At 45.4% G+C, this 27,941-nt stretch overlaps 1 protein-coding gene and 1 long non-coding RNA gene across 5 annotated transcripts in view; one reads left to right on the top strand and one right to left on the bottom strand.

Annotated features, from left to right (window-relative positions):
• The window catches only part of LOC144101998 (uncharacterized), a 122,607-nt gene extending 95,113 nt beyond the window's left edge, over positions 1-27,494 (bottom strand). For all 4 annotated transcript variants that reach the window (XR_013308139.1, XR_013308140.1, XR_013308138.1 and 1 more), the window contains exons 1-2: positions 27,154-27,494; positions 22,158-22,334 (exon numbers count right to left, since the gene is read on the bottom strand). This is a non-coding gene — a long non-coding RNA (uncharacterized LOC144101998). The remainder of the gene's footprint in view (positions 1-22,157; positions 22,335-27,153) is intronic.
• LOC144101566 (uncharacterized) lies at positions 12,496-15,626 on the top strand. Its single transcript, XM_077634718.1, has 3 exons — positions 12,496-12,885; positions 14,602-14,760; positions 15,273-15,626. The coding sequence occupies exons 1-3, from the start codon at positions 12,664-12,666 to the stop codon at positions 15,624-15,626; spliced, it is 735 nt and encodes a 244-aa protein (XP_077490844.1). The 5' UTR covers positions 12,496-12,663.
• Positions 27,495-27,941: the final 447 nt, after the last annotated feature.

Here is a 27,941-nt window from a genome sequence, read left to right as displayed (position 1 = left end):
GCAGTATATTGCTCATATTGCGTCCTTGAGGTGTAAATATATACATCTGCTTTGAAAGCCTGCCCTCACTGGAAACCTTGCTCATTTCAGCGACAATGCTCAAGGTGCTGCGGCTGCTGCTAGAAATACGGCAGCAGCAGCGGGAAATCCTGCAGAGGCTGAGCCGGCTGGAGCAAGCTCGGCAAGAGCCGAGGACACGGTCACCGTCTCCTCCCGTGAGCTCCCTCCCGCCACTGTGCCCTCAGCTGCCAGCCTTCAGTATTGAAGATTTTGAGGCAGAAGAAGCTGCTGTCAGAGATGACAGAGTAGCAGCTGCCCTGGTAATTTAATTTTTCATTCAATGTTTTATTACAGTAGTCTGTTGGGTGCTTAATGTATATAGTTGAGATATTTATTGAAAAATCTGAGCCCCAGAAGTAAATGCTTGCCATGCCTAAGCCGTAATCATGCTGTTCTCGTATAAGTTTTCAGCTAATATAGTGGGAATGGATGAATTTTGAAAAGTCCGCACATAGTAGGGTTACTGTGACATTGTTAATAGTCTGTTTTATTACAACTGAAAATACCGGAAACAGTCGCGCCCACTTATACCGAACATGACAGTTGCATAGATTACTTTATAATAAGTCTAATTCCTGTATTACAGTGAAAAATCCAAACTCCCGTACAGAATTAACATTTGTTTCTTTTTGATTCGAAATAAGTGCCTTAATTGTTTTTGCTTCTTCTACATACGAAATGAATGCATTGCTTCTGTTCCTTCTAAAATCGGATTGAACGTTTCTTCAAAATAGACCCTATTTAATGCACTTTCTAAGCTCCCAAGCGCAGTCGTGTGCTCCTTATCAAGATCCTTGGCTATAAGCTGACTGCAGGCACTATGCAATTAATCCCCATTGCCGCTTTCACGGCAGCTAGTGGTAGGTCAGGCCTGTTGTCATTAGCTTCCGACTAGTTCAGAGCTTGTAGTTCACATGGCATATTCGTTTAAAAGCATCAACTACAGGGTTCATGACCTCTGCAACAAAGCACACAAGATGGTAGAAAGGAAGGAAATTATCACGGACAGCACAGCTGTATCGGGGTATATAGCACAATTTCAGCTGATGGAAAAGGTGCGAAGGAAACAGGGCGAGAATTAACAAGAGTAATTAACATTGTGATTAGTAATTATATGCTGTCATTGACATATAGCACATGCTTGGCCACATGAGCAAGTTCTTCACTGATACTTATGGGGTACCAAGGCAAGGTTTGCCTGCTTGGATATATGAGGGTGCAACTCTGATGATTCAGATGAAAATCTCTGTTACCCTGAAGTTTGAATTACAGAGTACTGTATCTATGCTGCTAACAATGCTTTCAAGAGATATTTCAAGGCTGTCTTGATTTATTTAATCACAGGACTATGTTATGCTCTACTATACTATTTGTGGCACATTCCATCAAAGTATTGAGCCTCATGAAGCTAGTGTAGTGTAATGTTAAGTCTATTTTTTGGTATATATTTTGTTCACAAAGTTTGGCTGAGTTAAGGTGGCACACAAATTATTTTAATTATTGGTTTGAGACGATTGACTGGGAGTGCTGTTTCGGAGCTAATTTTTTACATTATTCGTTGTTTTCCAATTAAGGAGACAGCTTTGATCAGCCTTTTGCCTGGCTATTGCTTTTTATGCCTTTCATTAATTGAAGTGCAGTACTCCACTCCAACCAGGACAGTTTCAAGAACCATAGATGCTAATTTTAGTTGCATATTTTCCCTGTAGTGATGCATAAGACATGAATCACCGTGGAGTATTCCCTTACGAGTGCTAAACGATTTAATATTGAACTTCTTGATGCTGTTACGGTGGTCAAAATGTAAGAAGTGTTTCACATGAGGTGTAAAAAAACCACTATAATTGCTGCTGTGTTGTAGCAGGTATACTACGATTACTTTCGAAGTCACACCGTTGTCTTTGCTATTGCGTTCTACAAGTTAAGTGGTTATAGAATGTGATTTTTCATGTGAAATAACCGTTGGGCAACTGCAAATTTTTCCTTTCAGAAGAAGCAGCTTCTCCGCCTAGGCGGGAACAATTTAAAGGAGGTGGCGGCGAATGTCATGGGTGCTGTGATGGGGGTGGCTGTGCAGAGACTATTCAGCCTGCGGGGGAGAAAAGGAAAACGGCCATTCGTTGGCACAAAGCTGTGCAGGGTGGCAACAGGTATACCTGATTTTGAATTGCTGTAGCTTTTAATTTAGAAATATTGAGATTCCTGCTTTTAAACATGTACAAGTTTTTCCAAGCTATTTTCTTGCTGTATCTTACTGTAATTTTTTATAACAGCTGATGAATATTCTGTTGCTGTGTTTATGTGATTAGTTTGGGGGTCTTAGTCATAAAACTCCATAAAGAAGCAGCAGATGCCCTCAATCAAACCAATCATTTCCATTTGTCATATTGTAATCCGTTGTCATAAACTTCCCTGCAATGGCCGCTTTGACGTTGACTGCAGTGTCTTCATGATAGCTCATTTTTTTTGCATTTCACTACTGTACAGTACTTGTGTTGTTTGTTGGGATACCTTGGTGTCAGTAACGTGTGGTTTTTCTGTGTCAAATCATGAACTTGGATTTCCATATGCTTGCAGGAAGTGTATCGTTTTAAATGTTGCATTTCTTGGTCTTAATGCACACTCACCTTACACAGATGCCATCTGCGAGAGGCAGGGTGTCGACATCCTGGCAGCACAGGGTTTCATTGGCAGGTGGCTGCCCGGTGCGTGCGACCGATGGGACGGCCGAAAGAGGCGCTATGCCCAAGCTTTCGAGCCTCCTGAGTCTCACGCTCCTTCTGAGGAGCCACAAACTCCTTCGGGCTCAGCGCCACCTGTTAACCCCTGTGCTGGGTCAGTAACTCGCCCAGGCGCGCCCTCAGCCTCCTGCCCAGCAACCCCTCCAGGCATGGCCATCACCTCCCCCGCAGTGGCCCACCCAAGCTCTGCCCCTTCCCCTGCCCCCCCACAGCCTCCTCCTCACGCCCAGCCACCCCACGCAGCACCCTTGCCACATGGATCGTTGCCCCACGGGCACATGAAAAATAAAAAAACTATTTTTCTGAAATTCCTGTTTGCTTGTTTCATTTGGTAGCTGGTGGACATTAAGTAAAAAATGTGCATGAAATATTGTTTGCAAATAAAAATACATATGCAATGAAAATACTGCATGCAGTTTTCAAATTTTAATGAGAGTTCGAACCAATTGCATATACAGCTAGAAGTCCCATGGTATTGAAAACCACGGACGGGACCTCTAAATGCATGCAATAATTCTGCACTGGTCTCAGAAAATACTGGAAATGCCTAGAGGTAGCCAAGATATGCCGGTATCCGAAAGGCCACTATTCGGCGATATTGGGGCCACTATTCGGCCATATTGGAGCCACTATTCGGCCATATTGGGCCCTATATTGGCAGTGATGTTCGGGCCATTCTTGGCATTCAGATTGGCTGAACATCAGCCCAATCTTGGCGGGAATGTCGGGCCATGCTTGGAAAGAGTTGCGATTTGCCTAAATGCCAACGAAGGGCCGATATTCGCGCCAATTTTCGCCAATGATATGCCAACGGTGGCCCGTTATTGGCGTGCTGCTTGGGTTCCTGCGTGTGAGCAAACATCCAATATTCCCACCTACAGCTTACAAGGGCACTGCGTAGAAAATATGTGGGCGGCGCATGGGCACATATCTGCCATTCTCGCATCTTCCCCGCCTACATATCTGGTAGAAAAGGGCTAAGTGTGGGCTATGGAGTGGCAAAATGTGTGTGCATGAACCTGGGCTATACGACGGTGAATTGCGGGCAACCCCGACGGGGGTTTCCCGTGCATCACTCTGACAACACTGTGTGTAGAAACAGGTAGTATATTTCTGCCTGTAGCCTTCGTAAGCCCTGTGTCGATTATTCTGGAGTTTGCAGTGTAGAAACATCACGCATAATTTTAGCGATCACTACCCGGTGACACCTATGGACATGTAGTCCCACTTACATTAGCCTGGCTGCATATCCTACATCACATGTAAAAGGGCTGCATGGGTGCCACAGCGATGGAGCATGGGCGCATAGGTTAAGTGCGGGCATATATATATGCTCAGTATATGGGCTGCCCACTCAGCACGTTGATGAAGCCAGACGGTAGTGGGCAAATAGCTTGCATTCTCGTTCAATCTAAATAGATCCTGCATAGAATATGCAATTAAGCATGTAATTTAAGTTATATGCGCTTCAAAATGACAAAGCATATAGGTAGATGAATTCCGGCTGCCAGCAATAACTGAGACGGTCCCCTCTTCCGACCTATACTCCGGTACAAGTGGTTCTTGTCAGTTTTGCTGGGGGTCATTTGATAATTTGAATTTTTGTTATGGTCCCTTGATGTTCGATTTAATGAGCTTTTGCAGTAATACACATTTCGTTGAAAGCTACAATAGAACCTTTGAGATTAACTTTTTCTTGAAGTTGAGTAAAGCAGACTTGTTCTGCAGATCACATCTTTGTAGCATAAGCCGAAATGCGGTATAGGAGAAACTTGATGCTGTGTTAAAAAATATGCAGTCAAAGCTAGTTAGTCCGGTTTGCAAAAGACCAGAAAGAAAAGAGAAAAGCTAAGAAAACAATTTTTAAAGCTGTGCTGCAAGGAGCTAAACATTGTCGTCTGCTTTTAACATGAAAACTGCACGGCAATGATACACGAAGGTGCGAAGCGTCTTAGTCTAACTGCAATTTTGTAACAGTTTGCAGTAATTATTTACCATGATGCTAATAGCCACATGCCAGCGCCTAGCATGCTTCTCAACGCTGTTCAAATCCAGCGCGCTGGCTGCCAGGTCATGTGGCAACACACAGTAAACCCTTTCCCCCTGCTCTCCCTCTGTGCATTCCGGAGTGATATCCGGCTAGGCCTTACGCCGCGCCGTGCCATGGTCCGTGCCTCTGTTGTTTGTGTGCTGTTTGCGTCTGATTTCAAAATCGTTCCTTCAAACTTCCGTTTGGGTTTCCTGCTTATCGTAGCTTGCACCGCGTGTCAGCAATGCAGCTGTTCGCGTACTTTGTGAAAAAGTGACTACGCCGAGAAGCATGGCACCGTTTCATATTGACAACACGTTAGACTTCAACCATAGCAGCCGCTGCAGCTGTTTTCTTACTGCAACCGCGAAGCAAAAGAAAGTGGTTACTGCAATGCGTTGACTCTTCGCTTCCAGGTGAGACTCATAGTGCAGCGCAGCAGTGCGCGCAAATTGTGACCGCGAAAATTAACGAGCGAGTGCAAAGGCGAGAAGAAACGGAAGCGACGAGGCTCTGTCAGCTCTGTCCTCTTCGTTCCCCTTCGGCATCGCGCGTGAGTCACTGGTTGTTTCCGCAGCAGCAAAGTGCATTCCACATTGAATCATCAACCTGCTGGTCTGTCAGTGTTGACACCGAGGCAGCACAAGCCACTGGCCCAATATTGGGATTGTGATGGCAAATGGTGGTCCTACAATGGTGGTCCTACATAGGACCACCATCACCACTATTACCCAATATAGGCAATGCCTCTTTCTGACAGTTCCAATGATGGCCCTACATGTTCTATTTGTCCCCGATATTGGCAGTGCCGCTTAGTTACATTGCCAGTAATGGCCCAAGCTGGGCAGTATTTTCCCAATATGGGCATTGCCACTCACTTACATTTCCAATAATGGCCCCAGTTGGCCACTATGTCCCCCATAATGGCATTGCCACTCAGTTACATTCCCAATAATGGCCCCAGTTGGACATTATTTTCCCCATATTGTCATTACCACTCAGTTACAATCCCAATAATGGCCCCGGATGGTCACTATTTTCCCTATATAGGCAGTGCCACTTCGTTATATTTCCATTAATGGCCCCTCGTGTAGTATTTCTCCAGGATTGGCAACGCCACTTCAATAGGCAGAACAATATAGCTCATTGTTTGCCACTAATCCTCCACCATTCCAGTGCAGTTACGTGCATGCATGCGTGATATATGAACAGTTTCGACATATGGCGCTGAGAAACGAAATCTGTGGGTGATAATCCATGAGGATTTGCTTGGCGCACTTATTGGATTTACACAAAAAATCTTAGGCAAATCGATCGAAAGATCGAACTACAATATATGCGCGTTAGTTCTTTAAAAAATCTCTCACAAGTCCCGATGTGTAACCAATGTGGGCTGGCGGGAACCATAGGAAATGGGTCGATTATATGTACGCGTGTGTACGCTTATTGGTAATCAAAAAAATTCATCCTTTGTCCGTGAGGCTCCGTGCACAGCACACGCGCAATATGGGACAGCCTGCAGCGCACTCATTTTAAGCGGAATGAATAAACTGCTTGGCAGGAACACGTATCTTCAATGACGAATGTCTCTTAAGAGAATGATACGTGTGGTGCAGATGGTCTAGTTCACTCGATCGTTTCCAAGCGAAGGGTTTATAAGCAATTTTCAGCTTATTCTGATTAGCATCACCGCAAGCTATATGGCCTCAACCGTCGCGTTTTCCATATGAATTTCGAGAATTTGGAGGATAAAAATCACGACTGCAGTGTACACAGCCGGCGTTAGCAAGATATGCAAAAAATTCAAGAGGACGCACTTTGTTGACCTAAGTGCAGTAGGCAAAAGCCTCGAGTGCAGTGTTGCTGCTTGTGCCACTGATGTGTGGTTAAGACGTAAAGTACACAATTATTTTGAATATTATGCTGGAGACATTGGAGGGCGTTTGGGAGGCATATCCGTCTGATTCGGATCTTTCCGCACTCTCCGGCGTCATATATTAGTGTAGGCATAGAAAAAACAAGAAAATATATGTTTGAGAAGTAGAACCGCTTCCGCGTTGGCAGTAAGTGGCGTAGTGGGTAGTATGCTCGGCTGCTGAACTTAAGGATGGTGGTTCCAATCCCGCCGTGCACAAAAACATAAAGGTTTTTTTTAGCGAGTTGTCACTTGACTGACTGCTATAGTGAGACAGATTTCGCGGAAGGACGGACAATGATGACCCATTAAAGGCTTTCTCTTTAAAACAGATCTCTCTTAAAAACACTATAGTTCACGCATTGAAGCAGCTCGCACTGTACCAGCGCACACGGGAAATTTACATAATCGACCTGTGATGAGACACCATGAAATTGGAAACGAAAAGGACGAGACGGCTTCTTAAAACCGATGTCCCGTTCATCGCTCTGCGTAACAATATATATATACATATGCATATTCATCTCTCACCTTTCACTCATTGAAACATTCCAAATTTGCTATTGGATTACAGAATAGCTGTTATAATTCACAATTCTGTTGTAACAGCTAGCAGTGCATCATCTAGCGCCCGCTGATTACCACAACCTATATACAGTTGAGCGAAAGTGCAAATATCGACGACTTCCACGACTTGCATACAGTCCAGGCAGAATATAATGCGCGCTTGGACATATAATTCTAATAACTCTTCTGGCATGTTGCGCAGCGTGAATAGAAATATTTTAGGCCTTTACATATTCAAGCACAAGAGCAAATTTTGCATCAAATATGTGCATAAATCATCCTTTATCTTTTGCTAGGTAATGCGTCAGGAGAATTTACTACGGAAACGTACTTGGTCGGTTTCTTTTGCCCCTGGACTGTTACACGGAAACCGTCGCCGTCTGTAAGAAAATGTAAGGTGGGCGCATTGGACGGCAATAGCGCAGAACAAAACAGCCCGGCTGGCGATAAAATATGGTGCTTATACAATTGTGACGTATGCCTTGAATACATTGCTCACGCGCCCGATAGAGACACGCGGTTCGCTTCACTCAATTATTGACATTCGATCCATGTTCCACCACAGAACACTTCGTACTGTTGTCATATTAAACCTCATTTAGGGCGGGTGCTGCCAAAATTCACACCATTATCCACTTTAATCGCATGTTCTGTTAGACCAAGGCATGCGCGCGCATACTGTGCCAAATTCTGCTAGTGTAACATACAAGGAAGCTTTTTTTTTGTCTCCACTTTTAATCATAGCAACCACAATTATGTGTTCTGTTGCTCTCTGGTAATCAATAAAGTGCACCATTAATGCACATGCAGTCAGCCATCTTTAGCTGTTTTTTTCTCACCTCTAATGAAGATGGTCACTGTGTACAGCATGTTCAGGTATTTATTCAGTCGTCCATATGTGTATTGAGCGGGCAGAACATTAAGACAGTAATGAAACTGATATTGTAATTAGCTCATTGTACCACTCATCTTTAGGATTTCAGGCAGGGTCAAATGTATCTTCTTTCAGTGCAACATGCGCATGAAGCTTGTTTCTATTAAAGTGGGAATATTAAAGAAGCATGTATAACAGCCTTTTGGCCAGCACTTTATTCTCACCAGAGTGTAAAGTGGCAAGAACACATTTCAGAGGGCATTCAGCAGAGGTACAAGCTCAAGGTAGCATACATGTGTCACCTTCTGCAAACATACACCACCACATTAACGAATTAATAGGTGGTGAGTGTAATACCATATAGCAGACAAGTTAACAGTTAAGTTCCTCTCCAAAGTTTGTCACCAGATACACATGTATTTGTCCAGATTGCTTGTATAGCTGCAAACAGTTCAGATCCCCCTGTGGTCTTTTTGTGAAACCTTTTTAGCCACAGTCCGCATTTTGGATTACGCATTAGTACTATTTGTGTATCATAAAAATGTGTCCAAGAATGCATGCTTCTGAAGGATGGACCAGATCAGTATTCCCATTTCTCACATGTAGTTGTAGTTGGTGCCTCATCGACGTGGTGGCTTAAATGCTGCACGAAAACCATAAGTATGGATCTGCAGTCCCTGCCTGTTTCAAAAATTATGTGATGCAACGGTTCCTTCTAACACACATTTCTTCTCAATCCTTAACCTACCAGTTCAGATACTCAGCGGCTTTCAGCCATGGAGTCTTGGACTTGCTCGTCTGTCTATGGCAATTTTTGCCCCTTGTGTCTCAGATTTTTTTACCACCACCACACCAACTAATCAGAACTAATTGGAAAAGATGCTTCCATCAGCAGTACAAATTGACCGTTTAATTAAATTGTGGCCATAAATTAGTCACTTAGGTAGGAACTGCTATAGTTGCTCAAAAAGTATAGCAAAGTAAAGCAATGCTATTATATTTCATTATCTTAAATAAACATATCAGTGGTTGATGGGGGGAAAAAGGTTGACTCAGCGGTCGCACGTGTGTCACCTCGACTCCGCAGATTAATGTGGAAATCGGAAGGTTTCTCTGCCATCGACAAGAAATCTCATATTCGGGTGGCGGAAGGTACCAGGATCAAGTGGATACCAACTTTGTGGAGGGGTGAGCCGAATTTGATTAATTATCAGCCTTTTTCTTAAAAGCGGCCGGCCGAGTTAAGCCTAACCGAGGCGCCGGAGCGAGCACGAGACGAGACGCCCGCCAGGTGCGACGACGAGGCGGCAGTGCTGCCTGTCGTGAAGCGGCGTAGGTACTAGCGGCGCGGGACGCACCCTACTACCTCGGGATTTTTTTTAAATTTTGGCGGGAACCATGGAAGTGGTCGAAGGCGAGAAGGTGAATCCGCAAGAATTCACCACTTGTGGCCAGTGGTTCAAGAACGTGGGGAAGAACAATGTTGCAGTGGAGAAGACGTAGAGAGACCTCGAGAGCGAGCAGCGCAAGCTCAAAAAGGCGGGAAAAGTGATGGCGGCCATGTCGGTCGAGAAACAATATATAAGGTTGCCCGAGAGGGCGGAGAAAATCCTCATCAGACCACGTGGCGGACTTGACAAGCTCCTGACAAAAAGTGGGGCCTATTTCTTTGGCGTGGTGTTAACATCGGCGGGAGTGGACGTAAAGGAAGAGACAACGTGGTGATCCCGAACACTAAGCAACATACCATTATGGTTGCTACGACAAGCGTCCAGAGAAAAATGAAGTATGCAAGTCTCAAGACTTTGAAAAGTGAAGGGTAAGACGTCCTGGTTTTCGCATACGTAGCCACACCGGAGGACTGTGGCAAGGGTGTCATACATGACATTGACGGATCCTTTTCGGAAGCGGATCTTATGGATATGCTGAACCATAAGATGAATCCTGAAGTTATCGGAGTTAGAAGACTCGGAAAGGAGTCGAAAACAGTCTTGGTCCTTTTCAAGGATAACAAGGTGCCGTGGACGATTATGGTGGGAGGCTACCCAAGCAAGTGCTTTCTTTACAAGTACGAAGTTTGCGACGCATGCGGTAGACTTGGTCAAGGAGCGGACGTCTGCCCGGATCCGAACAAGATCAAGTGCAGGGGGTGTGGCATGGAAACCCCACCTGATGGCCACACGTGTACACTGAGATGCCAACTTTGTGGAAAGGAGCATATTATTGGAGACAAGAAATGCAAACAAATCCATAAGACTCCCTACGAGCTCAAGAAGCAGCAATGGGAGAGGAAACAGAGCAGAGGAGGAGGCTGCAGAGAGAGCCAGCAGTCTGCAACAACAAAGGGACCAACACCAGAGTCGCCCCAGAGTCAAACTTGGTGGCTCCTTCAAGGCCAAGGAGGAGCTGTTTCCGAGACTCGAGGAGGTGCTCCAACGGAACCAGTCTAGGGGAAGGAGCACCTCGAGGGGAGGTGCACCTGGAGCCAAGGCGGGTGCGAGAGGACCTGCTGTCTGGAGCGACGTCGTCACAGGACAAGTCCAGAATGGTGGGCAATCCAATGGCAAGGCTTCCCAGGCAGGGGTTCGAGATGATAAGGACAAAGAGACTGAAATATTAGAGAAAGAGAATAGGGAACTTCGAGACCAAGTGGCGACCCTAAATAAGAAAATGGATGAGATGATCATGATGATGAAACAGGGGGGATGGAGCAGGAACAGTAGCATGCCCAGAAGTCTTAATAGTCCTACAAGCCCGGCACCCTTAGTAAAGGAAGGGATGAGGGATATTAGGGTGACTACGGGGAGTACCTCTCCCCCGCAAAAAAAAAACTAGAGAGAAGGATGGCGAGGAGTCTCTTGCGGACAAAATAACCAGAATAGTTGGGGCCATGGGGTCGTTAGAATAAAGGCTTGAAGGAGCCTTTGCTAAGATAGGTTATAGACTTAATTGCATAGACGAGAGCACAAAAAGATGGACATGGCTGCTATGAAGAGCAGACTAGATGAAATCACCATTCACATTCAAAATGGATAGAAGGCCCAATAAGAAGTGCGTGGCTGAAATCTGGCAGTGGAACTGTCGTGGCACCCGGCGCAAGCGGGGGGTGATGCAACAGGCTTTATCAAGACTAGAGGAGAAGCCTCTCGCTATATCCTTGCAGGAGGCAGGGGGGGGGAGGTGAAATTAATGGGGAACAAGGGCTACCATAGTGATAAAAAAGAGCACTCGAGAGTTACTACCTTTGCATTACGTAATGTTGCCACAGTAATGCATGACCTGGGAGACAAAGATGTGGAAAACGTCTTTGTTGAAATTCTTACTGGCAAGAAGGGGGACTCTAACACTTTCATTCTAAACATATATAGCCCACCTAGGCAGCGAAAGACTAGGTTTAGGGCCATTATTAGAAAAGCCTTGAAGATAGCGGGGAAACCACTGATAATCGTGAGGGACTTTAATGCACGCCACCCTGAGTGGGGGTATGACAGAGAACAAATTAAGGGGAGAATGTTATTTATGGGAGGATTATCACAATTCGGGATTAACTCTCATGACAAATCCGGAGCTCCCAACGAGGGAGGGTAATAGTGTGTGCAAAGACACGTCCCCAGATCTTACGTTCAGCAAGAACGTAGGGGAATGGGAGTGGAGCAATACTGGGCAAGACCTTGGAAGTGATCACTTTGTACTGATAGTCAGGGCAGATCATACCCATCAGGCTTACCGCTGGGTATTTCGGCGGAATCTCTGCCGCGGCAGCGGATTCCGCTCGTTCTCGCCGCCGAATGTCCAAGTGTGAACTCACCGTTACTTGGCCCCGAGCACAATTGATGAAGCGCCGCATTACAAACTGGTAAAATATGTGGCCAGGAGACGTTACATGCATCAAACAGAGCCACAGAGAAACTGTGTGCATGGCATCGGCTCTTTTGTCAGCTGCAGAAGAACCAACAACAGAGTGAGCTGGTGCATCATTGAAGAACCAAAAACAGCGCTCGCCCATCTTCTCGTCTGTCGTTAAGGCGCTGTTTTTAGTTTTTCATCAGGTGCCGGCACTCCCTGCAAGCGTTGCTGTTCTGAGTGGCAGTTCCATTGCAATTGGAACAGTGCCCCTTTCATCAACTATCAACACTCCCAAGAGCGCTGAGCATACAGTTAAAAGTAAAAAGGAAAACGAAAAATCCTTCTCAAGAACCATGCAGAAAATTCTGGGCAGAGCTGTAGAGCAAACATAAAATTTCAATTACCGCAACATCCCTGATACTAGTTTGTCTCCCCTTTATTTATGGTGCCATGCTCTTATTTTCGATTGCAAGCCAACACCCGCACTTCGGATTTTCAAATTTGAAAACAATAGGTCGACTTGCAAACGTGTAAATGCAGTATATTGCTCATATTGCGTCTTCGAGGTGTACATATATACATCTGTTGTGAAAGCCTGCCCTCACTGGAAACCTTGCTCGTTTCAGCGACAATGCTCAAGGTGCTGCGGCTGCTGCTAGAGATACGGCAGCAGCAGCGGGAAATACTGCAGAGGCTTAGCTGGCTGGAGCAAGCTCGGCAAGAGCCCAGGGCTCGGTCACCATCTCCCGTGAGCTCCCTCCCTCCACAATGCCCTCAGCTGCCAGCCTTCACAATTGAAGACTTTGAGGCGGCAGAAGCTGCTCTCAGAGATGACAGAGTAGCAGCTGCCCTGGTAATTTAATTTTTCATTCAATGTTTTATTACAGTAGTCAGTTGGATGCTTAATGTAGTTGAGATATTTATTGAAAAATCTGAGCCCAAGAAGCAGATGCTTGCCATGCCTAAGCCATAATCATGCTGTTCTTGTATAAGTTTCCCACTAGTATAGTGGGAATGGATGAATTTTGAAAAGTCCGCACATAGTAGGGTTACTGTGACATTGTTAATGGTCTCTTTTATTACAACTGACAATTCCGGAAACAGTCGCGACCACTTATACCGAACATGACAGTTGCATAGATTACTTTATAGTAAGTCTAATTCCTGTATAACAGTGAAAAATCCTAACTCCCTTACAGAATTAACATTTCTGTTTCTTTTGATTCGAAATGAGTGCCTTAATTGTTTTTGCTTCTTTTACATTCTAAATGAATGCACTGTTTCTGTTCCTTCTAAAATCGGATTGAATGTTTCCTCAAAATAGACCCCATTTAATGCACTTTCTAAGCTCCCAAACGCAGTCGTGTGCTCCTTATCAAGATCCTTGGCAATAAGCTGACTGCAGGCACTATGCAATTAATCCCCATTGCCGCTTTCACGGCAGCTAGTGGTAGGTCAGGCCTCTTGTCATTAGCTTCCGACTAGTTCAGAGCTTGTAGTTCACATGGTATATTCGTTTAAAAGTATCAACTAAGGTTCATGACCTCTGCAACAAAGCGCACAAGTTGGTACAAAGGAAAGAAATTAACATGGACAGCACAGCTGCATCTCGAGGTATATAGCCCAATTTCAGCTGATGGAAAAGGTGCAAAGGAAACAGGGTGAGAATTAACAAGAGTAATTAACATTTTGATTAGTAATTATATGCTGTCATTGACATATAGCACATGCTTGGCAACATGCGCAGGTTCTTTCATCACTGATACTGATGGGGTACTAAGGCAAGTTTTACCTGCTTGGATATATGAGGGCGCAACTCTGATGATTCAGACGAAAATCCCTGTTACCTTGAAGTTTGAATTACAGAGTACTGTATCTATGCTGCTAACAATGCTTTCAAGAGATATTTCAAGGCTGTCTTGATTTATTTAATCACAGGACTATATTATGCTCTACTACAATTTGTGGCACATTCCACCAATGTATTGAGCCTCATGAAGCTTGTGTAGTGTAATGTTAAGTCTATTTTTGGTCTACATTTTGTTCACAAAGCTTGGCTGAGTTAAGGTGGCACACAAATTATTTTAATTATTGGTTTGAGACGATTGCCTGGCAGTGCTGTTTTGGAGCTAATTTTTTACATTATTCGTTGTTTTCCAATTAAGGAGACAGCTTTGATCAGCCTTTTGCCTGGCTATTGCTTTTTATGCCTTTCATTATTTGAAGTGCAGTACTCCACTCCAACCAGGACAGTTTCAAGAACTATAGATGCTAATTTTAGTTGCACATTTTCCCTGTAGTGATGCATAAGACATGAATCACCGTGGAGTATTCCCTTACGAGTGCTAAACAATTTAATATTGAACTTCTTGATGCTGCTACGGTGGTCAAAATGTAAGAAGTGTTTTTCGCATGAGGTGTAAAAAAACCACTATAATTGCTGCTGTGTTGTAGCAGGTATAATACGATTACTTTGGAAGTCACACCGTTGTCTTTGCTATTGCGTTCTACAAGTGGTTACAGAATGTGATTTTTTATGTGAAATAACCATTGGGCAACTGCAAATTTTTCCTTTCACAGGAAGCAGCTTCTCCGTCTAGGCGGGAACAATCTAAAGGAGGTGGCGGCGAATGTGATGAGTGCTGTGATGGGGGTGGCTGTGCAGAGACTATTCAGCCTGCGGGGGAGAAAAGGAAAACGGCCATTCGTTGGCACAAAGCTGTGCAGGGTGGCAACAGGTATACCTGATTTTGAATTGCTGTAGCTTTTAATTTAGAAATATTGAGATTCCTGCTTTTAAACATGTACAAGTTTTTCCAAGCTATTTTCTTGCTGTATCTTACTGTAATTTTTTATAACAGCTGATGAATATTCTGTTGCTGTTTATGTGATTAGTTTGGGGGTCTTAGTCATATAAAACTCCATAAAGAAGCAGCAGATGCCCACAATCAAACCAATCATTTCCATTTGTCATATTGTAATCCGTTGTCATAAACTTCCCTGCAATGGCCGCTTTGACGTTGACTGCAGTGTCTTCATGATAGCTCATTTTTTTTTGCATTTTACTACTGTACAGTCCTTGTGTTATTTGTTGGGATACCTTGTGTGTCAGTAACGTGTGGTTTTTCTGTGTCAAATCATGAACTTGGATTTCCATATGCTTGCAGGAAGTGTATCGTCTTAAAAGTTGCATTTCTTGGTCTTAATGCACACTCACCTTGCACAGATGCCATCTGCTAGAGGCAGGGTGTCGACATCCTGGCAGCACAGGGTTTCATTGGCAGGTGGCTGCCCGGTGCGTGCGACCGAGGGGGCGGCCTAAAGAGGCGCTATGCCCAAGCTTTCGAGCCTCCTGAGTCTCACGCTCCTTCTGAGGAGCCACAAACTCCTTCGGGCTCAGCGCCACCTGTTAACCCCTGTGCTGGGTCAGTAACTTGCCCAGGCGCGCCCTCAGCCTCCTGCCCAGCAACCCCTCCAGGCATGGCCATCACCTCCCCCGCAGTGGCCCACCCAAGCTCTGCCCCTTCCCCTGCCCCCCCACAGCCTCCTCCTCACGCCCAGCCACCCCACGCAGCCCCCTTGCCACATGGATAGTTGCCCCACGGGCACATGAAAAATAAAAAAACATTTTTCTGAAATTCCTGATTGTTTCATTTGGTAGCTGCTGGACATTAAGTAAAAAATGTGCATGAAATATTGTTTGCAAATCAAAATACATATGCAATGAAAATACTGCATGCAGTTTTGAAAATTTAATGGGAGTTCGAACCAATTGCATATAAAGCTAGAAGTCGCACGGTATTGAAAACCACGGACGGGACCTCTAAATGCATGCGATAATTCTGCACTGGTCTCGGAAAATACTGGAAATGCCTAGAGGTAGCCAAGATATGCCGGTATCTGAAAGGCCACTATTCGGCCATATTGGGGCCACTATTCGGCCATATTGGAGCCACTATTGGGCCATATTGGAGCCACTATTCGGCCATATTGGAGCCACTATTTGGTCATATTGGGCCCTATATTGGCAGTGATGTTCAGGCCATTCTTGGCATTCAGATTGGCTGAACATCAGCCCAATCTTGGCGGGAATGTTGGGCCATGCTTGGAAAGAGTTGCGATTTGCCTAAATGCCAACGAAATGCCGATATTCACGCCAATTTTCGCCAATGATATGCCAACGGTGGCCCGTTATTGGCGTGCTGCTTGGGACCCCACTTGGTCTAAATTAATTTGGAGCCCTGCACTACAGTGTCCTGAAGTCGTTTGTTATCTGCCTTGCTGTGAGAAGCGGCTCTTGCAAGTGATCTGCCTGCTTAGGACCTCCTGTCAACTGGTTAAGCTTATTCATTTGACTCGTAATCAACTCGGACATTTTTTTATAACTGGAACCCTAACGTGTGGATGCATCAAAAGAAGTGCATCTCACTGGAAGACAGGTAGTGGGCAGTGCACAGTATGCAGAATCTACTGTGGGTTTTGTATGTGTGCAAGTGTCTGCCAGTACTGTGCAGTGATCTGCACCAGAGGCTCAGGATGTGTATAGCAAGCTATACCTAAACAAAACTGATGTGCACACAGACAGCTTTGGTTTCAATACATTCAGCAGGGAAAATAATCTTGCAGCTTTCTTTTGCACATCTGTTGGGGTTTTACCAGTGCCATGGTTATGAGCATCTTGTTTAAGGGGGGACACGGGTCTTTGGGACCAAGAAATGACCAAAATGTCGAATTTTCGAAAATGGCATTTTCGGAATGTACAACTATTAATCTCCAGTTTCACGAATTTTTGTCTCCCAGAAATCAATATTTTTACCGTATTACGAAATATAAATCACCGCGTCAAACGATGTTGTGCATGAGCAGACAATAAAAACGGTGCATTTTCTACTCCGCGGAACGCTCGTCTCAGCATGCCGATCGCAGCCATCTTAGTCTCGTTTCAAAGAAGAGTCTCTGCGCTTCAATTTCCCGCCACTTGTGCTTGCATGCCCTGAATGATCACAGAGAAAAAGAAGCACAACAAAGAAAGCGCGAGGTCCGATTCGCTGATATGAGCACGTGACTGAAACGAGCCCTCCCATTGGCGGATTCTCGCATGCTTCGTCTGCTAGGCTTGCTGCTGGTCGCTGGCAGACGCGTCCCCGGCGCCATTTTGTTGAAAGAAGCGAGACCGACGCACAACTATGTCGCCGATTAATTCCACTCGCGGCACAAGTTCGGTCAGAGGAAAAGAAATAAGCGAGTCAACAACCTTCCTTCACGTCCTGCGTCATCGGAAAGCACCGATAATGCGCAAGAGCCAGCGGCCGGTGAAGAAGCGTCAGCGGACGTCAAAGCCTAACGAGCTCGGCGACAGCTACGCACAGCGGCCGCATACGCTGCGACACCAGGATGCTACAGCGTTCGGAACTGCTCGAAATCGAACCAAAAGCTAAAGAAAAGCTACAAGCTCTCGATTCGACTTCAGCAACGCAGAGGAAACAGGATTTCATCGGCAACTGCGACGATCGCCCGCTTCGAGACGCCAACGGCAGTGTAGACGATACTGCGTTCACTGTTGTGAATCTGGAATCTTTCACCGAACTGTTGAGTGCCGTCAAGTGCAAGGTGTGTGGCAGAAACGTGAAAGTTTCTAAAGGTGATCATGAATACGGTTTAGCCGTGAGGCTCGCTCTCTTGTGCGTGAACTGCGGCGAGATTTCATCAGCGTGGAGTTCGCCGCGCGCTCAAGGGAGCCAAAAAATAAGTCCATGTACTGTGGATATTCTTGCTGCACGGGCAATGCAAAGTACGGGAAATCAGCAAACCGCACTGAACGATGTCTTTGCAGTAATGAATATTTCCCATAGAGGGCTTCACCGTAAAACTTGGCAAGGTTACATGAAAAACAAGCTGACGCCCGCGACAACACGCGCAGCCGAAAAGGTGATGATGGACAGCGCCCGTTCCGTTCGCGAGCTCTACACAGAGTTGCACTTGGACAACCCTGGAAATATCGCTGTCTCGTTCGACGGTTCGTAGAGGACCCGGGGTCATTAATCGCACATCGGTGTGGCCGCATTGATTGAGCTGTTCACTGGGCTTGTACTAGACTATGTTGTGTTCAGCAACTTCTGTGCGGGGTGCAAGCGCGGGCCTGCGGAAAGTGACCCATCGTATGAGGCATGGAAGAGCAGCCACAGGTGTCAGAAAAACACGGAAAAGAAATCTGGCGAGATGGAAGTGCAGGCTGCACTTGTCATGTTTCAGAGGTCATTAGAAAAACATGGCCTTCGATACACGACAGTTTTGTGTGATGGAGATAGCCGCACATTTCTGGCACTGCAGGAGGCTGATGTGTAGCTGATGTGTATGGTTTTATAAAGGTGCAGAAAGAGGACTGCACAAACCATGTGCAAAAGCGCATGGGCACGGCTCTGCGCAATGTGATTGCTAAGCACAAAGGCGAGGGAACAGAGAGCCTCAGTGGCAAAGGCAAGCTCATGGGCGACCTTGTGTACAAGTTGACTGCATACTACAGCTTGGCTCTGAACTCTCACACCGGAGATGTCGAAGCAATGCAGTAGGCAGTGATGGCCACGTATCACCACGTCACATCAAATGATAATATGTCAAGTCACAGCCTGTGCCCAACCGGCCCAAGCTCATGGTGCCGCCAAAATGCTGCCGCAGTAAAGGGAGAGCCCGCTCCGAAGCACAGATATAGCTTGCCGTCGCATGTGTGCAAGGCACTATTGCCAATATATCAGCGCTTGGCAGACCGAAAGCTGCTAGAGCGTTGCCAGCGAGGAAAAACTCAAAACAGCAACGAGAGTTTGCACTGGCTAATATGGTCACTGGCACCAAAGGAGCGCCATGCATCATTATTTGCGGTTCAAGCCGCTGTTGCAGAGGCTGTTGTCCGTTTCAATGCAGGCAGTCTTCAAGCGTCTTCCCAAATACTCAGCGAGCTGGACATTAACCTTGGCCTAAGTAACAGGAAGAGGATGGCTGAGAAGGATAGGCGACGAACAACCGAGTCTACGTGCAAACGGGTCTCTTCTGCAAGTGTGCAACGGGCACTGCAAAAGCGGCACTCTACCCACAAGCAGCAGTCAGACTACATGCCTGGTGCTTATTAGCCCCAAGGAAATATAAACATGCAGATATCATCATGAATATTCAATAAACTGTGGCCCATTTGGGTTTTTCTCATTTTTCTCAATTTGCAAATTTTTGCCACCCGGCTGTTTTGGGACAATGATATCTCTGCATCTGGAGCAGATAGAGATGCAAATTTTTTTTTGCTAAAGGAAGCTTAAGGTGCAGATGTTGCAAAGTTCAAGACAAAATTCCCCTATCAGGCTTCAAAAATAATGAATTTGCAAACTTTTGAATACTTGACAAGCACATTTTGAACGTTGATGTTCATGTTGAACGTTGATGTTTCATTAAATTACACACATGGATAAAATAGAAAAACTGCCTTGAACATTGCATTCTCTATTCATTAGGCTATGTAGCCATGCTTAAAAAATTAATTTTTGTCGAGCCATTTTCACTGTAGTGAGGTACTAATTAATGACTAATTAATGTGTAACTTGGGTAATAACTAGCTTAGAAAAAAAAAAAGGCATATTTGAAATCCGCACAATAAACTGGGCAAGGTAGTTAAATTTCATTATTATCGGCATTGAAATAATGAAAATAGCTTTAAGATCAGCGTCCCGTCCCCCCTTAAAGGGGGAGGCTACCCTTGAACACCAACTTTTTTGTTTCTTGAGATATCTGAATGAAATTTTCAGGGTAGGCTCACAGCCACTTGAAGAACTACCAAGTTTCGTGGAGCTGTGGGCACTGGCTCTCAAGTTACCGGAGCATATCAAAGCGGTTCACATAGGTCGCTTATTCCAGGCCCGGAGAATTTGAAAATAGTGTTGGCACTGAAATTCATTATGGTCATTCCTGGATAGGTGCCCCAGGGCAAGACAGAGCCCTTTTCTAAATTTCCCTGCTGGAAAAGTTTAGCACAGCACTGAATTTAGTGTCCCTGATTAGACCTTCATTAAGCAAATTTTAATTGCTTATGACAAATTTCAGAAACAATAACTTGAAAAAGCGAGCTTGTCCTGCCCTCAGAAATTTATTCAGGTATGGAATAAAAAAATCCCTTGGAAATCCGATAAGCGGTTCCCGAGCAGCAGCCAGAATGAGCTGTCGTGCCATGCAAAAAATACATTCAGAGAAAACAGCCCTCAAAGGTTGCGAGAACACCAGCTTTCTTGTTTCTTGAGATATCTGAATGAAATTTTCAGGGTAGGCTCAAAATACAAACATTTGAAGAAATACTAAGTTTCATGAAGCTGTGCACACTGGTTCTAAAGTTACAGGAGAATATCAAAATAGTTCACATAGGTCCCTTACTCAAGGTCTGGAGAATATGAAAACAGCGCTGTCACTGTGAAATTCATTATGGTTATTCCTAGATAGGTACCACAGGGCAGGACAAGGCCCTATTGATGAATTTCCTTGCTGAAAAATTTTTGCCTGCTGCTCTCCATCGTCCCTTCGCCACCCAGGAGTGCTCTGCTGTGCGACTCCCGCGCCGCCCTCACCCGCTTGCAGTGCAACGGCCGTGGCACTCCACTAGTGCGCGACATCCGCGCAAGCGTCTCGAGCTTAGCGCAGCAAGGATGCGTCGTGCGCTTACAGTGGGTGCCCGGCCACTGCGGCATCACCGCCAACGAGAAGGCCGACGAACTCGCGACCGCCGCACACCAGCTACCGCCACGAGATCTCCCCCTTGCGCTGGAGGACGTGCAGGCGGTCATCCACGAACATCTCCGACGGCAGCACCCCGACCCACGCATCGCCGGAGGTGAGCGCATCGCCAGCATCAACGGCTGCCGTGCTCTATCGCGGTCGCAACGCGCAATGATCCTCCGCGCGCATCGGCTGCGTGTGGCCCGGGGACCGCGGGTGCATCACGGACTCACGACGAGTGAAGTGTGTGATGGATGCGGTGCAGTGGAGACACTGGAGCACCTGCTCCTTCGCTGTACCACGTTCTCGGATGCTCGTCGCGATATGCTCGCGGCCTACAGAGAGCTGGGCCTACTCCCAGACTCGCTCAAGACACTACTGTGGCCGCAGGGCAGTGCGCGCACCCGTGAGCGAACAATGGTGAGCCTCTGTGCATTTCTCGAACAGACGGGCTTGACGTCCCATCTGTTCTGCGCCAAGTAGTGATGCGCTGTGACGGAACGCTTCCCGTGCACTACCTCGGACGCTTAAAAGCTGGGCGCCCCACCCCAGCTGTTGTGTGCAAAGTGTTGTGTGCGTGTTTTTTATTGTTTTTCCTCTTTGACTCTGTAAACAGTGTAAATATGACTACTCCCTATGTCCTTTCTTGCTATCCCCTCACCTCTTTCGTTTCTTTTCTTCATACTGCCTTCTATCCTTTATTTCCGCTGCCCCAGCTCAGGTGCCGCCGATACAGTGATGGCAGATGCCGGGGTGAGCAAAAATCTTTTAACTTCCTTTTTATTATTATTAAACACTTACTACTACTACTACTTGATTGCTGGGTTTTTACTTAGAAATTTTTTTTCCGCATACGGCGTATAGTCTACACCCTGTAAATAGGGCCCCAAATCTCGATAATAAAGTGCAGCCCTTACACGCGTTCATGCGGTAAAATTCTGTTGCTATAGATGCCCCACAATCATACAGCTGGGTACATTGAGGATGCAGTGCAGGATGCACTGCATCCACTTTTTGTATACTGCTGTTCATTAGACAACAGTGCACATGTTTCAGCGAAGACATTTGCTTTCATCCCCAACTGCCTTTCACAGATGGACGTGATGCGACGATGGCTTCCTAAAAACTGTCATGTCATCTTGCTTTCCCATTCGTTTTTGCAATACGCAGTCAACTTAAAGGTGACCTGAAAGCCAAAATCTAACATTTGATCCCGTGCATTTCGCGTTTACAGAAACAGAGCTGCACCGACCAGGATCAAACCTGTGGCAACGGGCTCAGCAACTGAATGCTTGAGCTACAGAGGTCCCGTGACACTTAGCTCTGAATAACAGCGGATCAGCAGAGCTCCATATGCAAAGATCAAATAACTGTACTCACCAAAGGCACATCAGACAATGTTGTCATCTCCTTTATGAACCTACTTGTTGCAGTATTTGTGGCAGTCATCCTTGAGGTTCCCTCCTTGAAGAGCATGAGTAGGTAATGCAGACTGCTTGGGCTGTGCTCGCCATGACAGAGTAGTAGACGGATCAGCTGGGTTTTGCTGCCCTCAACCTGCAAGGTGATGGCCAGATTAGAGCAATGAAAAAGAAAAAATAAAAACAAATATGCGCACTATAGCTTATAGCTATTAGTAACACAACAAAACTCTACTATCGCAGTAATCACCCCAATACAGTTCCATTTTTTCCAAATTATTTATTTGCTATTCCACTTTCCCAAATTATTTGTTTGCTAAGTTCACGTGCTACACATTTTTATTAACATTCTCTGCTCATGTAGAGTAATGTGATTGGCCGAAGCAACTTCGGAGCAGCATTTGGAGCACAAAACTGCCACATGCCACAGGAAAGATGCCAACCCATGACCTTCGCATCTCACATAATGTTCTTTATCAATTAAGTTTCGGCTGGCCCTCCACAACTCTATGTACCAGGCATCTCTATAGCTGACAGGCATAATTTTAAATCCATGAAAGATGCGTCCTTGCTGGTGGTCTGCGCGGGTAGATTTATGAAAAAATTGAAAATTGGTTTTGAGAAAACGATGACTCAATAACTGTCTAACATATCTACATGGACACCTGAAGCGCACCTGAAGGAGGGAGTGAAAGAAGAAACAAAGAAAGAGGTGCCATAGCGGAAGGTCCTGAATAATTTCGACCACCTGGGTCGACCACCATCTTCAATGTGCACTGACATCGCATAGCACACCGGCGCCTTTTGCGGCTGGGTTCGAGCCCGGGTACTTTGACTCAGTAGACAAGCGCCTTAACAAATTAGCCACCGCGGCGGGTTAGATGGGCATTCTGTTCATAATAGAGTGGAATTAAAAATAACCAGATAAAATTAACTAATCAACTTTTTAATTTTTGTCTTATGGCACAAGATTATAATAGCAAAATTGATGGCCATCAACATTGAATGCGATTCCAGTATCTCGGTTCCTTTCAACAAATCTGAAACACGTGCTTCTGAAAAATTCTTTTAAGTCGGCTTTCCCATATTGGGCATGTGAATGCCACACACGACCGTTTTTTTTTTTAGAAGACAAAGAAGCGAACCCCAAAACTGACACCCACTGAGAACTTCGCGGTGACATTTCCCCCCCCCCCCCCTTCAGCTGAGCAAGGACGTGAAAGTCATCACTGGGGCCATTTGTCAATATCTGTGCCTTGTGAATTTCCGGCGTCCTCTAGATCCGCACCATGAGATGACCAGAGCCAATCCCAGCGTACTCCAGGCCTGTTTCGCTTCTACGTTTTCATTATGCAGGCTAAAAGCGAGCTCGGTCAGCATGATAACCGCCTGCTTACTGACCAATTGAAGGATTCTTGGAAAAATTCGGTTTTCCACTCGTGCCACCTAACGCAGATTTACTTAAGAAAATACGGCCTTGTGGAGCAGATTACTCACACTTTGTCATTATGTAGCCGCATGTAGCAGGCTTTGTCGTTTGGCACAACAATCACATCACTGTTGTATTTACATAGCCCCACAAACCAAGTTCGGCCCCTTGAGGAGAGGGTGACAATTCAACCCATTCAAAAATAACACTAAAAGTGAACATAAGGAGGCAGTTATACATTGTGCAGAAAAAAGGTTGTGCAATGCCACATTGGACCAGGGACAGAGACAGTGGCAAAAGTCCTAACAGTGACAACTGGGTATTATATGGAACAAAAGTGCTGTGAACCAGGCGAGAAGAAAAGAGAAAAAAATACACAGGAAAACTGAGCATATAGGACCCAGTGAAACAGTACATATGTTAGCACCCCATTTCCTACAAGAATACACAAAAAATATTGCACAAAAAAAAAGTCCTGCAGTTGCCGAGTCGCGCAGAAAAGTTGACCTGTCCAAAATCAGCTACTACAAATATCTGAAGCCAAAACTATTACATTAACCCCATGTGTTGCTATTCATTGCCTTAACATATCAGGAAGTTCATTATTTTTTGCATTTCTGTGGTCTGCAAAATCAACTAGCAAAGATTGATTTTCAAAACATTTTTTTCTGTTGGTTTCCCTTTATCTAAGGTGTGATACTGAGGGTTTTTGCTCCATCAATGCTCAGGATACATAGTCCGGTTCTGTTCACATAGGGTTCAAAGGTGAGTCACACATGTACTCTCGTCTCACCGTAATTTTTTCTGCTATGCATTGCCCAGGATGTCACCATACTGACTAGCCGAACATTCCGTTCTCCTAAAATAAACTGCAAAGCAAAAACCTAGCAGTTGCGCATATCAGTATAAAGTGTTATACCTCGCAACACTAGCAACGGGAACTTTAGACAACAGATTAAAGTTTTTCCTACTAGTCAAATCATTTATATGATTATTTCTGGCAATGCTGACATTTAGCAGCAGGAAAATACTGCTGGATAAATGTATTTATTGCTGAGAAAATTAATTTAAAATTTCCCACCACTTCACTGAAAATTGCGGTGTCAAGACCAATCAGGAATCCATGATTATCATATCAAAGCAAACCGCGGAGTAGCATAGCAACAGGAATCTACGCAAAAAAAAAAAATCAGCCTCGACTCACTGAACTTCACTTGCAAGAACAGCTGGTAGTCACAATATGTGTATTCCGTTCTGTAACCTTTAAAGCTGATAAAAAAAATGCATTTTCAGCAAAAGTATACCTCTGTTATTAGAATGCTGAACTCTATTGATGCAGATGCTTCAAATTGCCCTTAGTATCCACTTAAAAATAAATGTAAGATGGTAATAAATGTAACAGACGTGAAGAGCGGTTCCTTATGGTTTTTTTCCTCAAAAAAACCGTGCCAACCAAAACTGCGTGGGCAAACAGGCCAGCATATTAGGAAGGGTGCAGCCAGCATATCTTGACCACAGGCGCTTGCCATCATGATAACGCTGATATAAAGTTCAGTCACCATTCTCCTTGTGTTTTCACTTTCCCTCACGCCTGTACAAGACAAAGCAAACAGCCAATTGATGTTAATCCACAAACACTGCCGCTGAACATGAGCTCAGGTTTCACTTGCCCCAGCTAGTTGCCCTGCACGAGGAAGGGGTGATTGCACAACTAGAGGCACAACGGTCTAAAATCTGCCAACTAAAAGCAAAGGTAGTAAGTCTAGTGCACTACTCTAGAAGGAGAGATTTTGAGGGATATGAAATACCTGAAAATAAAAATAAAATGAAAATTTGAATGCCACGGTACAATCCCTGGCAGAACAGGCCATGGAGCACATAGAGGGGGCACACAGACTGAAATGTAAAGAAGGGTCAGTGCCACCGACGCTTGTTAGATTTTCTAGCTCACAAATTTGAAACACGCAGATCACGAAATGAATCGTCCCTAAAGAAGTGAAGGTAAACATCAATGAGAAATCTAGTACCTCATATGAAAATGGTGCTATGGATAGCAAAGAAATTGGCTGGTGAGAAAGACTACAAATTGTGTTGGCTCAGAATGGGAGTTTTGCTTCAAAAACAAGAAGGGGCAAGTGTAATCACATTAGAGAGTGAGGACAACTTAGCATTAGATAGTATGGATAAGGAACAACTCTTGATATGAGATTGGGAGGTACTCGCAGAGGATTACATTATCAAAGAACAATGAAAAGCCTGCTTAGATATAATACACAGATATACATAAGAAGTATACAAATGCACTGGGATCTCCTCAGGGTGTATTTGGAAAAATGTCTTTGCGCTGGATTTTAGTACCTTAGCAGAAGCAAATGTTAGCAGCAACACAATAAATGTATAACAAGCCATGATTTCCAACAATGCCCTAGTTGGAAAATATAAACTCGCCCCTAGGAAAATATAAACTCCCCCTACGAAAATATAAACTCGCATGTTCATTCACTGCACCAATCAGCTGGCATCGGCTGTCGTGGAAAGGAGCTCTTACCATCAAGCACAAGAAGGTCACAATAATCCAGGTCCACTCTGAACTGCCAGTGGCCACATATAAATTAAACAACACGCGCATATTAAGAAGCGATCGCTCAAGGTCAAAGGCAAGCACATGTAGTAACGTTTTCTTGACACATTTTTACATTGCGCGCCGAAGGACAAAGCGTTGCAACTGCTTGTTTACGAGCCTTCACGTCCGTGCACACTGCAATCAACTACACTGCATGCTCTGTATTACATTACAGGGTCGTAGGCCCTCTGACAAAAGCTCCGTCTCGCCCAATCCACACGCAGCGCCGTTGAGAAAAAACGGTTTCTAATACGGCTGTCTCGAGCATAATGTTGGGATAGTTTGGATGCATAAAACTTGCGCAGGTGGGTCGGACGAAAACGTAATCGCGGGTTCGATACCGGCCGCGACGATCGCATTTCGATGGAGGCGAGACGCTAGAGACCCATGTACTGTGCGATGCCAGTGCGTTAAACTCCATAAAACCAAGCCAAAACGTAATCGAAAGCAGGGGTCATGTGGCTTCGTTGCCCTACGGGGCTGGGACCTAGGGACTCTCGCACATGCGGCGAGGGCTCTTGTCACCGGGTGCATCTGTTGCTAAACCGTCGTCGTCGCTGACGCGGTTGTTGCGACGCGCGTCTTGTCTTTCAATCTTTCCTCTCACATCTCTTAACTCTCCTACTGTCTGCACGTGGCAGCGATTGTGGCTCAGCTCGAGCCAGAGGCCAGGCCCGTGCATTTTCCTTTTCGTTCTACCTGCAGTCGCAACAACAATCGAGTGCACTGGCGACATGCTCCTGCTAAAACTACAAAACTGTCACAAAAAGTACGAAGAACACTTTTAACAATTTCTTGACCGCAAGCGACGAAAGTCAAACAAAGGCAACAGCACCGGTAAGCCAGCCGCGCACTTGCCTGCCTGCCGTAACATAAGAGACCTCCTAAGTGACAAAAGCTTACTCTTTCGGCCGTAATGCGCTGCATTTTTCTTACACCGTTACGATGAGTGGAGAGACAATGACAAAAACTCTCAGGGCAGGTCCGCAAGTCACACACTGGAGCCGAAACGAACGGCGTGCAGCAAGGCTGGAGAAATTAAGCCACGCGGTGTTCCAAGTCATCTCAAACGTTTCACAGCTTACAAGTGATGCCGGTTACACGCTTCGTGTGAACTGTCGTACGCAGCACACTTCGCTATTGGTCAGCACGTGCTTCGTACTGATCGCATGAACGCAAATTCTTGCACCGAACATCGCGGTGGCGGTGGCCTTCAAGGAGTCTTAAGCGCGTCAAGACAAAAAGAAAAAGCGGTACTGCAACAGTTTCTAGGTGGCGCTAGTGAAGAGATAATTTTTTCCGAATTCAAAGGAAGTGCCGCTCGAATTCAGAGATGATGTGTTACCAGTTAATTCAAGCCGTAAGCGTTATTTTCTGTCGCTGTTAAATACACAGGGAAATGACAGAACCAGCCAACAGCTCACGAGATCATCAAAGAGATCTAAGGTGTGCTCCAGTACGTGTAATAACAGCCAGGGTATAGGTAATAAAAGTTATTGGGCCTCTTCGATTTTCTTTCTTTTGCCCCGCCGCGGTGGCTCAGTGGTTAGGGCGCTGGACTACTGATCCGGAGTTTCCCGGTTCGAACCCGACCGCGGCGGCTGCGTTTTTATGGAGGAAAAACGCTAAGGCGCCCGTGTGCTGTGCGATGTCAGTGCACGTTAAAGATCCCCAGGTGGTCGAAATTATTC

The sequence above is a fragment of the Amblyomma americanum genome, chromosome 8, assembly GCF_052857255.1.
Source record: "Amblyomma americanum isolate KBUSLIRL-KWMA chromosome 8, ASM5285725v1, whole genome shotgun sequence".
In the NCBI taxonomy this organism is placed as follows: domain Eukaryota; kingdom Metazoa; phylum Arthropoda; class Arachnida; order Ixodida; family Ixodidae; genus Amblyomma; species Amblyomma americanum.
This window is presented reverse-complemented; position numbering and strand designations above follow the sequence as displayed.